General features: G+C 43.2%; 1 protein-coding gene across 1 annotated transcript in view; it reads left to right on the forward strand.

The window, feature by feature from the left end:
• The window catches only part of DNAJC3 (DnaJ heat shock protein family (Hsp40) member C3), a 59404-nt gene that overhangs the window by 7055 nt on the left and 38049 nt on the right, over positions 1–14300 (forward strand). The window contains exon 2 of the mRNA XM_040267357.1: positions 14118–14228. Coding sequence (XP_040123291.1) covers positions 14118–14228 — 111 coding nt within the window. The remainder of the gene's footprint in view (positions 1–14117; positions 14229–14300) is intronic.

Here is a 14300-nt window from a genome sequence, read left to right on the forward strand (position 1 = left end):
TGTGTGTGTGCGCGCGTGTGCTCGGTTGTAAGTCAGGCTGTGTGTGTGCGCGTGTGTGCTCGGTTGTAAGTCAGGCTGTGTGTGTGCGCACGTGCACGTGCTCAGTTGTAAGTCAGGCTGTGTGTGCGCACGCGCACGTGCTCAGTTGTAAGTCAGGCTGTGTGTGTGTGTGTGCGCACGTGCTCAGTTGTAAGTCAGGCTGTGTGTGTGTGCACATGTGCTCAGTTGTAAGTCAGGCTGTGTGTGTGTGTGTGCGCGTGTGCTCGGTTGTATCCGCCTTTCTGCAGCAACATGGACTGCAGCAGAATTCTGGAGCAGGTTGTCGTCTACTCCTCCAGGGGATCCTCCCTCCTCCGGGGAATCTTCCCGCCCCAGGGATCGCACGCGTGTCTCTGCTGTCTCCTGTATTGGCAGGTGGATTCTTTACCACTAGTGCCACCTGGGAGCTTTTGGCTTTGAATACTAAAACAGTTTTTAGGTTAGGGTGATTGGAAAGAGATGCTTGCAAGGTCTAGGGGTTCCAGCTCAGTGTATTTTTATTAAAACTGTTTTGTCATTGGTCCTTACTTGACTGTGGAATTGTGAAGATAATGAACTTCCTGCTCTTTGGAGAGGCAGATTCCACTGTTCTCTGTGTTTCTGTCTTGAGGCTTCTTTCTCTGCCCTGGCTTGCTCTGATCTTGGGTTTAGATAGGACCTTTTACAGACAGTACTCCACCCCCCCCCCCCCCCCCGCCACATTATGTTCTTTTTCCCTGCCTGTGTTCAATTTTAGAATGATCTTAAAGTTCTCTTTCTCCCTGACACTCTTATGTGCTCCAGCCTGAACAGCCCCCCGGGCTAGCTTCCCTTCTGCCACCTGGCCTTGGCTTGAGCCTTAGCGTCTCTGACCTTTTGTTCTTGACTTTTTCAGTCTGGTTGTTTCAGTCTTGGTTGTGACTCTCAGCACATCATACTTTTTAAGCCCTCAACTTTGTTTCTTAAAATTGTTTTTGCTCTGTAAAAATATGACAGACTCTAATACTGTTATAACTTCAGTAAAAGACTTAGCTGCTTCACCTTTTCCCCCGTCCATGCTGTATATTTGGCTGACCTTTGGCTGACTCTTGTCTGTGGAGAAACCGGTTTGTTTAACGCTGCTCAGGAGACAGTAGGATGTTTGGTTGTCTTATCTCAGAAGTAGGAGGCCTCTCTCATTGTCACTGTCTCCCAGGATGTGGCAAAGGAATAAAAATTATCCATGGCTTAAAATGCACAGTTGAGATACTGTAGAAGCAGCCACATTTACAATTTTTAAAGAAACGTATTAGTGTCTGTATGAATCTTTGGTGGGTTTGATTTTTATAATTGTTATTGTGTATCTTAGATTCTGTTATATTGATGAACTGTAATACATTTAAGAAAGAAGGAATTTAGTTACATTCATTCAATAAATATTGAGTACCTACTTTGTGCAAGGTACTGGACTCAGTGGTATATAAAGAAGAAAAGACAGTTCCTCCTCTCGGGCTTGCTTTTGGTCTGTTTGGGACTTGGCAGGCCAGCTGTGCAGGTCAGCTTATTGAGGCTAGGGGATTGCAGAGTGAAGTCCTGTGCTTGTGAGTGGAGGGATGCACAGTGTAGGAGGAACTGTCCCCACCTTCTCACTGAATTAGTTACGGAAAGTTTCACAGGGGAACTGGCGTTTGAGGGCAGAATCCTGATGGAGGAGGGAACTTTGCCAGGGGGGCAGGTGGGGAAGGCGTTTCTGTGGAACAGCAAGTTGAAAGGGATGCATCGTGAGAACTGGTGTGTTCAGGGAGGTTCCGCCCATTCCCTGTGCTGTGTGTGTGTGTGTCAGTCGCGTCCAACTCTTTGCGACCCCATGGACTGTAGCCCACCAGGTTCCTCTGTCCGTGGAATTCTCCAGGCAAGAATACTGGAGTGGGTTGCCATTCCCTACTGCAGGGCATCTTCCCGACCCAGGGATCGAACCTAGGTCTCCCACATTGCAGGCAGAGTCTTTAGTGCTTGAGAGTGAGGGGTGATGAGGCTGGACCCAGATGAGGGACCTGATCATGCAGGGTCCTGTTTGCCTTTAGATCTGAAGGGACTTGGACTGAATCTCGCCAGTGGTGTGCAAACACTGCAGAGTTGTTATTAGGAATGCATTTTGGGAGGATTTCTCTGGCTGTAGCAGGGGGCTGGACTTGGAGGAAAGTGGGGAAATATCCCAGTTAGGAGGCATGCCCTCTCTTTTGGGGGGAAAAAGGGCTACGCAGCCACCACTTACACACTGTGGCAAGTTCTGTTACGGAAAAGTGACCGCGGTGCCCTGGGGGAATAATAATTCTCCCCGGAAGACTGAAATTTTTATAGAGGAAGTGGTATTTACTTATGCCATTGTTAGATGGAAGTGATGTTAGATAAGATAGTAACATAATAAGGGTCTGAGTTTTAGGTAAAAGGCACAAGAAATGCTGGGTACCGCTTTCAATCATAGAAGGCAAGAGAAGCTTAGTTTGGAGAGGAACTTGACCTCTGGGGTAACAGTATACAAAACTCTTTGGAGGGACACCTCGTTGCTTTATTTGAAGGACTAGTGCAAATGAAAGAGCCCAGGTGGGTGTTTTGGTCCAACTTACAGAAAAGGTCACGGTAACCCCAACATGCATGCACGGCCTCAGTGACCAAGAAAGTGGCCCTGTGGCTGTGGGAAGCCAGGCTGGGGCTCAGCTCTCAGGGTCGCTGTACCCCAGGGTGTGCTTGTCAGAGAGATCCTCTGCCGTGCCAGATTCACGGGGCCCCATCTTGTGCACGCTGGTGTCGTGGTCACCCAGGTCTTTGGATTTCATCTGCTCATTCAGGTAACGAGTCTCAGCGAAGTCGCCCAAGCGGGTATTGTTTAGTCAGTAACCAGCTTGTGCAGTTCCCTTAGGTGCTTTTCAGGAGTAACGCATGTTCTGTTGTGTTCCGCCGGCTTGCTCTCCGAGTCCTCCTGGTTTAGCTTCTTGATACCCTCAAGAATTTGGGATTCAGCCTCCTTGTTGGTTTATAGCTTCATCAGTGTCTCAGCATATTCTCTGTCCTCGTAAGACTGCTGAAGAAGATACTTGGCATATCCTTCACAGCCACACCGTCAGGATCAAAGCGGCAAGACGGCCAGGGAGATGCAGGAGGCAAGGAGCGCCAGGTGGATCTGGCAGTTGATGGCGGCTCCGGAGTCCTGGTGGTCGCTTGGGCACACCTGTGAGGGGCACTCGGTTGTCGCGGCAGGTGGCCGAGGCACCCTCCAGGGTGCCGTGGGGAGGTATGGCAGTGCTGGTTCGGCCCAGCCTCTGGCAAGCACTGTTGAAGCGGGAAACTGCAGTGGCTCTCTGTAGAATGTGTGGCCCGAGGCATCTGGACTAAATAGTTAAAAGAACTTTGCACGTGTACTCTTGGCTCCCACTAAACCTCAGGGTCTACCTGTGAGATTGGAACAGATTGTGGTTAAAATGTTCCATTAAATGATGGGTTGGGTGAGTGAAGCATGCAAGGCTGAGCAACTGTGGAGAGAGAGCTTAGCCTGGTTTATATGGCGGAAAGGTTTCTGAGTTGTGCTGCAAATAAAGCTAGGCTTTGAAATTGAGTCATGTTCTGACAGTTGCCATGGGTCTGCAGCTAGCTTGGGTGACTTCTCTGAGCCTTAGATTCCTCAGTTATCGAAGTATGAAAGATGTTTACTTTCTAGGTTTGTTCTGAAAGTTAAGTGAAATAGATATTCTGAAAATATTCAGCATTTTTTTTTTTAAATTTCTTAATTTCCTTCTGTGTTCCATCTTTCCTGTTAGACATTTTCATGACTGGATAAGGAAAGTACTGTGACTAATAGTTTAGCTCCTATCCAAATTTCTTACTTCCTCCAGCAATCTGAAATCCTCTACTGAGTACATTGATCTGATTGTCCCTTTGAGAAAATTAAATGGGAGATGTTTGAAATCTTCTTGATAGTTGAAAGGCTGCTTCCTTTACGTGTTGCGAGCACATAGATAAATCCATCAGCTTGCCTTTGAAATTAATTTTACCAGCTGTAATAGACTGGATGGTTAGAGAGTTCAGCCACAGCATTTTCACCATTCTTACTTGATCCCTAGTTCAGTCTCTTTTTAGTGTCATTTTAACATGTTTTCTGTACACACATTTGTACATGTGATACACAATCTTTTAAACCTTATACTAGGAACTTTAAATGTTTATGTGGAGGTAGAGTTTATATTAGAATTTACCTTTAAAAAATCGAAATAAACTGCCTTTAATTGTTTTAATTTCCCTACCCCTATCCCTTAAAAAGATTTGAGTAAGTGAAAGTTGCTCAGTTGTGTCTGACTCTTTGCGACCCCATGGACTCTAGTCAGTAGAATTCTCCAGGCCAGAATACTGGAGTGGCTAGCCTTTCCCTTCTCCAGGGGATCTTCTCAACCCAGGGATTGAACCCAGGTACCCCGCATTGCAGGCAAATGCTTTACCAGCTGAGCAACAAGGGAAGCCCAAGAATGCTGGAGTGGGTAGCCTATCCCTCCTCCAGGGGATCTTCCCGACCCAGGAACTGAAAACCGAGGTCTCCTGCATTGCAGGTGGATTCTCTACCAGCTGAGCTATCAGGGAAGCCCAAAAAGATTTAAAGTAAAACCTTACTGTGTGAAATTTTCTACATTTACCAAGGTGGGGAATGATATTATGAACCTCCCTGTACTCATCTCCCCATGTTAACAATTAACAACCCCTGACCAATCTTATTTCATCTGTACCTGTGGATTATTTGGGAACATTTTACATGACATCATTTCATTTATAAATATTTTAGTATTTATGAAAGATAAGGACTGCTTTCAGTTTTAGAATCTATATCATCTAAAAATATTCCCTGCAGTATTTGATTATAATGCTATACCTTTGAACTACAGTCTAACAGAAACATTTGAGACAGGGTTATTTTGCTCTTCTTTCTTGACTTAACTGGCTGCTTAGTTATAAAATATGTCTTTAGTGTTAACAAATATTCTCTAAAAGTTTTCAGTTTCAAGTGATAATCAGTACATCTTTAACAAAACACATTGCTCAGTTTGTTTTCTTTTTATTGTATAAGCACATGAATACATTCTTACCAGAGAAAAAAACTAAACCATTCAGAAATACGTACTATATCCTCTTTTTTAAAGCATCAGTGAAATCTGAACACGTTTACTCTAATACAACTTGCTGTCCATGGTTCACACCACCACAGTTCTTTCCATTCCTGCCCGCCTCTAATCTGTTTTCCACATGGCCAGCCAAAGTGATCTTTTTAAAATGTAAATCAGATTGTCAGTTCCTTGCTGAAACCCATCCAATGATGTCCCTTTGCTCTTGGAGTAAAATCCAGATTTCTTACCATAGCCTGCGAGGCTAAGTGGGACCCATCCTGCCAGCTGGGAGCCTCTTCTTGATGCCTTAACGTTGAGCTTGGTTCTACCCAAGCCCTCTGCACTTGTTTTGTACTACTTGCCTGATCATATTTTGGCATGCTGGAGGCTTTCTGTCATTTAGGACTGCTCTCCTGCCTTTTATGTTTTAACTCAGGGAGGAGTTATTTGACTCCTAAGCACTATATTAAGCACCGCTTCCTTTCCTCTGGCAGGAATGACTTGCTTGTCTGTCTTTATTCCACTGCCTCCCCACTGCTGGAGCGGTCTGCGTGGACACCGGGCTGTGTTCTAATGTGTGTTGCGTCCTGTGGGTCTGTAAGGATGTCAGTTATCCTCATTTTTAGAATGTTTTTCCCATTTGCTTCACCAATTTTGGTTCCTTAATTCTCTTGTTTGGTATTGGTTTCATAAGGATAGGTTTTTAATGCTCATCTTTGTTTTTCAGAATTGCTTGTTGCCTGTCTTTGAATTCTGATTGTGAGAGAAGGCTGACTGCCTGTCTGGAGGCTGAGAAGTCTCCAGGACCCCTTCCTTCCTTTCCCTGCAGCCGCCTCTACGGCATACCTCTCCTGAGAAGGTGTTTGGATATGATTTTGCCCACCAGTCTCATCCTGTCTGCTTTATGTTTTGAGAATTTTTCCAAAATTTCTGTTTTTTAGATGGCCCTCTTCTTCTTAATAAAGAATTTTGTTTTTCAGTGAGGTTATGCATGTATCTCCTTAAATAAATCTTGTCATTTCTAGAATTTGAGCCTATTGGGAGGTAGGCTTATGTGCTTAGTAGGTGACTTTTTTTTCTATTTCCTATGGACCACTTCCTTCAAAAAAAATTTTATTTTAATGTAAGAGGTAATTTCTATCAGCGAGTCATTTCTTCATTGGAAGGATTTAAGTTAAATTTTGTCCTTGGAAAATCTTAAAAATACACCTAAGTATAGAAAATAGTCTCAGGTACCACTGTGTCCTGTCAGTTCAGTTCAGCCGCTCAGTTGTGTCTGACTCTTTGCGACCCCATGGACTGCAGCATGCAGGCTTCCCTGTCCATCACCAGCTCCTGGAGATTACTCAGACTCACGTCCATTGAGTTGGTGATGCCATCCAACCATCACATCCTCTGTTCCCCTTCTCCTCCCGCCTTCAATCTTTCCCAGCATCGGGGTCTTTTCCAGTGAGTCAGTTCTTCGCATCAGGTGGCCAAAGTAGTGGAGTTTAGCTTCAGCATCAGTCCTTCCAATGAATATTCAGGACTGATCTTCTTTAGGATGGACTGGTTGGATCTCCTTGCAGTCCAAGGGACTCTCAAGAGTCTTCTCCAACACCACAGTTCAAAAGCATCAATTCTTCGGTGCTCAGCCTTCTTCACAGTCCAACTCTCACATCCATACATGACCACTGGAAAAACCATAGCTTTGACTAGACGGACCTTTGTTGGCAAAGTAATGTCTCTGCTTTTGAATATGCGGTCTAGGCTGGTCATAGCTTTTCTTCCAAGGAGCAAGCGTCTTTTCATTTCATGTCTGTGTCCTGTCACCCTACTTCAGAAATTACCAGCACCTGGTGGATGTGTTTTGTCTATACTTTCATCCTCCTCCCCAAGATTATTTTGAAGGCAGTCCGGTGGAAACTCCAACATGATGCTGGAAAATAGCCTCTCTCCAGAGTCAGTGATTGCCCTGTAGGCTAGGGAGTTCTCATAAAGCTAAAGCCTGTAGGATTCTCCTCGTTGCTTTCTTATTCATTTCTGTTAAGGCTGCAATTTTATACACGGTGTTCAGTAACGTCTGTTAAGTAAAATGTTAATTTCCATAATCTTCATTATGAAAAGCAGGTTGTATTTTTGGATATGATATGGAATTAGGTGAAACTACAGTTGACTCTCACATTCTGAATATAATCAGTTTCTAAATCTATATGGCATACTGACTTTATTTGAAGATACAGGTTAGGAGCCTGTGTCTTCATTTTAAATGGGAAAAATAACAATGCTTTCCTAGTTCACTGAAAACCCCCAACTAATTTCTCCAGATTATATCCACATACTCTTAAATAGGTTAGACGTTTTCACATTATTGCCCCCAAACAAATAGGACTTTGTAGGACCCCGAGTTTTGTTTTTTCTTTTAATTTATTGTATTGAAGTATACTTGATTTACAATATTGTATTAGTTTCTGCTCTATAGCCCAGCGAGCCAGTTATACATACATATATATGTGTAAGTACACATTCTTTTTCATATGCTTTTATGGTTTATCACAAGATATTGAATATAGTCCTCTGTGCTACACAGTGGGCCTTTTTGTTTATCCATTTTATATATAAAATGGTAATCCCAGAGTTTCAGGCCATCTGTCCCCCTTGGCAACTGCAAGTCTGCTCTCTATGCCTGTGAGTCTGTTGTTCATTTCTGTTGTATTTTAGATTCCACATTGGAGTGTATGGTATTTGTCTCTCTGACTGACTGCACTTGGTTTGATAGTCTCTAGGTCCATGCATGTGGCTGCAGATGGCGTTAGTTCATTCTTTTTCATGGCCGAGCAGTACTCCGTTGTGTATATGGACCACATCTTCTTTATCCGTTCATCTGTCGATGGAGATTTAGATTGTTTCCATGTCTTGGTTATTGTGACTAGTGCTGCTGTAAACATAGGGGTGCATTTTATCTCTTTGAATTACAGCTTTAGGACCCTGAGGTTTTGAGACCACCAATCTAAGGTTTCCTCCTTCCTTTTCTTTTTTTTTCCTTCTTCCTTCCTTCCTTATTTAGAGGGCTCCAGCAGGCAACCAGTGTAATAAAACACTACACAGAAACCCAGAAAATGCAGACTGGGCATATGAAAAGCTACCTTGTTTAGTAGGGTGAAGAATAAGGTAAAGTGTATTTCATTTGGCTTTTGGCTGTATTAGGTGAAATCAGAAATTCACTAGCTTTTGATGATTGGATTGGCAGGCAGTTGTTGAGATACTTTTCTCAGGCTGTCTTCCTGGACTCCTTCTCTTTCTTCCCTTGGCCCCTGTCCAGACAGTTGACGTAAGTCGCGTGTAGCCTTTTCCTCTCTCATATTTTTTCTCCGCAGTCTGTTTCTGTTTCCACTGCTGGTACTCCATGGTCTAGTCAGCATCATGTTGCCTGAGTTACTGTCACTGGACTTTATTGATTTCCCTCTTTCCTTCTGGCTGTTTACTGGCATCTTCTAGCAGAGAAAGTAAGAGAAAGTAGTGAGAAAGACCCACTCAGTAACGAAGGCATGGTGGAGAGGAGAGCTGGCTGCAGTACTGGACTTTGAGTTCTTGAAAGCCTCATTAATCTTGAGTTCTTGGCTTTTATAAAGATACGATGTTCTTTGTGTTTGGAATGCTGGATTCCCTCTTCAGGCTTGGTACATAGGTCCATCCTTCTCACTTGTCCTTCAGGGGAGACCTCTGGGAACACCGTGTCCCCTCAACCCAGCACTGTCCAGGAGAACTTTCTGTGATGCTGGGAAATGTTCTCTATCACCCTTACTGTCCCACACACTCGCCATTAGCTAAGTGGCATTTATGCTGTGAGTAGTGAGACTGACAAATTGAATTTTAAATTTTATTTGGTTTTAACTGTAGGCGCTAGGTGCCTCTGCTTGTGCCTTCTCAGAGCCCTTTGTGTATTCATTCCATCCTAACACTTACTGTGTTGTATGCTTTTCCAACATTTTATTATTAAACACGTTGCAAAGTTGAAACAATTTTATTGTGTACAGTCCTGTACCTATCACCTAAATTCTACTATTAATGTAATTACTACACATGTTTTTAATGCATATCCATCTGGGCATTTTTCTATCCATTAATCCTTTTGAAAAAATAATTTTCAAAATAACATCAGTACACATGTCCCCAAATACTTTAACGTGTATCACTAGCGTTTGTTTTTTGCAGGGGTAAAATTTGTATACAATAAAATGTCCATTGTAAAGTACATATTTGGTGGATTTTGCTAACTGCATGTGCTCATGTAACCCTCGCCTCCGTCAGGGTTGGAACACTCTCAGCACCCCAGAGACTTCTTTCTGCTCCTTCCCAGTCCTGTCTCCCACCCTCTCAAGTGATGACTGTTCAGAGTGTTTTCCCTGCAGTGGCTCCTTAGCACACTGAAAAGCTTAACGTCACATTCATTGTGAAAGAGAAATGCTATGGCATTTGGTTTCCATATGCACCTTCTCCATGCATTTGAACTGTAGAACAACAAAAAGAGTCTATATTCTACCTAACAAGGTGCAGCTCTTCTTGTAAGTGAAGAAACGCTCACCTGTATCCTGGTTGAGAAGATATGTTTTCAACAGTCACTGTGTGCGTTACTGACTGTATTAATTACCACTGTCCTGTTCGGTACTTAGTTATATAAAAACTAAATTGTAAAGTTAATTTCAACAGCTTGTGAATAAAATAAAAATGGAAACTGGAGAAGATCTGGTTAGTACAGTCGATTCTCTTTATTCGTGGTAGTTATACTCCGTATGTCATTATGAATGTTGAATTGGCAAGTATTGAACCACTGCCTGTGGGAGAAAATTTGGGCTTAGGATCCTGCAAGGCCTCAGGTCACTACGTTTGTCAACAGATCAAAACCTAACCTTGTTTTGTGTGACTTTCTGTTTAAAAATACCTTGTTTAATATAATTGGCTAACATTGAATTCATGGCCAGCAGCATTATCGTTCATGTCTGAATGAAGCTTATTTGGCAAACGTGTTTTCTTTTCTTAAAAGTGTTTTGCTTGCACTGTACAGCTTGCAGGACCTTAGTTCCCCTACCAGAGAGGGATTGAACCCACATCCCTGACAGTGGAAGCTCAGAGTCTTAACCACTGGACCACTATGGAATTCCCCAAACGTATTTTTTTGAAAGGCCCAGTACGGTCTCTTGTGTTTAGGAACATTAGGAAGTACTGTGCTTGGGGGCCAGTTTTAACAGTGAAATCAATGAAAAAGAAGGAAAAAAAATCATAGAGAACACTTGTTTATAATATGAGAGGTGACATAGGAAGAAGAATCCCCTTGTTTGACTTCAGCTCAGAACATGCTCTTCAGCTGTCCCAAGTATGTCCCCATTCTGCACATACACATGTCCTCAAATGACCGCCAGGGGGCCTTGAATATTAGTTTGGAGATTACAAATGAGTTTTAGGGGGTTACAAATTAATTTTAGTGAGTGGGCAAATTCTGAGACACAATCTGAATTGTGAGGCTTGACTATATATATACAAATAAACAGATGCGTATAAACAAGCAGAGAGAACATGTGCAAAGCGACCGCAGTCTTGAGTCTGTAATTAGTCATGAGGTCATAGTTGACATATATGGCATCCTTTGTTAACTTCCTGTCCCATACTTCTCGTGCCTTCTGCTGGAACCTCAGCTCCTCTGGCTTCTTCACCTGATGGTGTAACTGAAACCGTCATTTCTGAAGGGTCTGAGTGCTCAATTGCCCTGTTTTTTGGTTGCTGTAGTTTTAAATTAATCTTTAGTGTTGGGCACGGAAGGACTAAGGCCCCAGAGAGTCCCCTAGGGTCCAGGGGTACCCCTCTTTGCCACCATAGCAGCAGAGCCCATTTCTCCTTGATCAGAAACTCCCTGCAGCTGGGCAGCTCGCTGCTGCTTTATCTCAGCTTCATGCTGCGAGAGGTTTGTATCTTGGAACCAAAACACTCAGCAGCCATCTTAGTGAATTCTAATTGTATAATCCCTTTTGGGGATAGCATTTAAAATAAATATTATTTGCTGTTTAAATAAAATTTAAAAATATTGACCAATTCTGGTTGAAATAGGTTAATAAATGCATAATATTCAATGCGTATTAGCCAAGGTAAGGATTTTCCATGTAACTGAGACTTTTAACTGTAAGTACTGAGAAAAATTTAAGATAATTTTGACAGAAGACTTTTCTCAATATATTATAGTTGTCTTTAAGTTTGGTGGGCTATGTGGTTTTTGTCAAAACTACTCAACTTTGCATTATAGCATGAAAGCAGCATTAAGCCAGGTACAGTGAAGGGGGGTGACTGTGTTGCAGTAGAATTTTATTTACAGAAGCAGTTTGCTGACCTCTATTCTAGAAGGTGGGCACACATCAGTTAATGAAACCAGATACAGTATTATATTCTACTCTTCTTAATATATAAACCTTTACAACCCATTCCCACGCATGTTCCATGAGTTTCTGCTAGTTTATCAGCAAAGTCTTGCAATTGCAATTCTTTCGGTGTATGAACTATTTTTTCTTTCTTTTTTTTTTTTTTACAATTTTTTATTGGAGTATCTTTGCTTTACAGTGTTGTTAGTTTCTGCTCTACATCAGAGTGACTCAGTTATACATATATCCCATCTTTTTAGATTCCCTTCCCATGTAGGTAACGACAGAGCATTAAGTAGTAAGTTGTTTTCTTCGGGTCACAGTACATATACCTGCCTGGTGACATCCAGAGTGGTTAGGTGTGTCTGAGTGAGCATCCCCTTTCATGGCTTCTGCCCTGAGTGGTTGTCCTTGGAATTTTAAGCGGTGGAAGGCTGGGTGCACTGAAGGTGGATGGCAAGCTGCTTCTATGGGTAAGGCAGGCTCAAAAGGACTTGGAGGTTAAATTGGTCCATTTCATGTAGGTTACAACCAGATGTCTCCATTTTAAGTTTGAGGGTCCCATTCTTTACTAATATGTTCTAGATACCTTAGGAGAGACTTGGAGAGACTCTGAATTCAACTATATTGTTTTAATTTACCAATCCTGAAAATTAAATTTTGTGTTTGATTTCCAGCTAAATCATCTCTATGGCTACAAAAAATTAAGAGTTTGTTTTAGGGGCTACCATGGAATCCCTCAGCTAGGAGTTAGCCCTGAGCTTTTCTTCCCTCTTTAAGTACTCTAGTGTGCTCCAAGGAATCATCCCACAGTCCTTATTTTCATCATTACTGCCATTATGGTCAAGTGCAGCAGCCACGTGGGTTTTCCAGCCATGTGCCTCAGTTTGTGGCATGTCAACTGCAAATGATATCTTCATTAATTAATTCTATACCTGCTATAAATTACTAACCCATTTCTCATTGACACAGAATTCAGCAACAGCGCTCAAGCTCAAGGGCATGACCAAACCAATCCTTAAATCCCATTTTTGTGGCTCTGTGTCTTGGAATCACTCTCAATACCAATTGTGTATGAAAGTCTGGTTCTCTTCAGGAGACAGAAACCTCGTGGTTATTTTAAAAGAGGAAGTTTAATGTGAAGAACTGTTATGAAGGAGGGCGACAGTAATCGTGTAAAAGGAACTCTGCAGGATAGTCCAGGACCGAGAGGCAGTCCCCAGGGAAGGGCCAGCCTGGAGGGGGTCCCCTCCCCAAAGTTGGGGTGCAGACCTCATTGGAGACAGTGCAGTTGCAGCCCATTTGTTGATAGAAAAATTTGCTGAGTTGCCGGGGCTAGAGCTGGTCCACAGCAGTTGGGGAAGCAAGAAGCCACCTTCTCAGGTGTGTGGTGTCCTCATGGGAGGTTGTGTGTGACCGAGGCTCCAGGTGGCTGAGGGACTGGACCCTGAATGTGTGGCTGGGACAGGGCCCCTCTGGAGGTGGGCCCCCTGCACACCACGCGGCAGGGGCCAGAAGAAAGGAACGGCAGCAACAGGAACCAGGAGGGGAGCTTCCTTCAGCGCCCTTTACTGTCAAAGCCCAACATGTGCTCAGTGTAAAGAGAAATGCTTACCCACCTCAGTCTATTATTACAGTCCATACTGGAGGATGGATGCGGAGCTGAGAGGCGGCACGTCGGTTGATTATCAGCCTGTCGGTCAGATGATGCTGTCTACTCCCAGCTCCCCAGTAGGTCCCCATTTTGCTCAGAGTGAAACCAAAGCTGAACATAGTCAGGCGCCTCTACTACTCTGACCCCATCTCATTTGTCATCTCCCTCGTTGGCTCTGTGGTGGTCATCCAGCCCTCCCTGCTGTGTCTGGAACATAACCTGGTAGGCGCCTGACCCCAGGGCCTTCGCACTAGGTGATCATCCTTCTTGGCAAACTTTTCCTAGCTAGATAGCTGCATGGTGAGTCCTCACTTTCTTCAGGCAGGTCTTTGCTCAGGGAGACCCTTGACCACCTTGTTTAACACTGAAAGCCCCACTGCTCCTGACCCTCCACGCAGGCAGCTCTCCTTTTCACCCCCCATACTTATGTCTGACTCCTGCTGCTGTGATGTCAGGTGCCACGAGTGACTGAGGTTTTGGTTTGTTTCGCTCACTTATCCCAAATATGTAGAACAGTGCCTGTTGCCCTGTAGTTGCTCAATAAGTTCTTGATGATTATAGTGGATTTTAATATTCATTAAAGTGAGATTCTAGTTAAACAAAGCAGTTCTAATTTTGTTGTTGTTGCCCAAAAAAGTTTAAGTGTTTTTGCTAGTTACTGTGTTACCCAATTTTCCTTGTATTTTGTAGAGTAGGTATATTCTTTGGACTGATGAGGTTAATACAGGTATATTTTCGGGTGGCTTATACACTGTAAAATGAAGCCCTGTACTTGATTGTTGCTTTCTATAGCTCACTTTTCAGCTCCTGTGACTTTTTTCATCTAAGTAGATGACTGAAGCAGACAACTATATTTTTAACATTGTATTCGTGAGAGTTCACTTGTGGTTCATGGAACGTTAATTTGTTATTTTTTTGTTTGTTTGTTTTTAGGTGCTGAATGTGGAGTAAATGCAGATGTTGAGAAACATCTCGAATTGGGCAAGAAGCTCCTCGCAGCTGGACAGCTCGCGGACGCTTTATCTCAGTTTCATGCTGCAGTAGGTTTGTATCTTGGAGTCAAGACATGCAGTGGCCATCTTAGTGACTTCTGATTTCTAGCTCTGTTTTGGGATA

The sequence above is a fragment of the Oryx dammah genome, unplaced genomic scaffold (assembly GCF_014754425.2).
Source record: "Oryx dammah isolate SB20612 unplaced genomic scaffold, SCBI_Odam_1.1 HiC_scaffold_24, whole genome shotgun sequence".
Classification (NCBI taxonomy): domain Eukaryota; kingdom Metazoa; phylum Chordata; class Mammalia; order Artiodactyla; family Bovidae; genus Oryx; species Oryx dammah.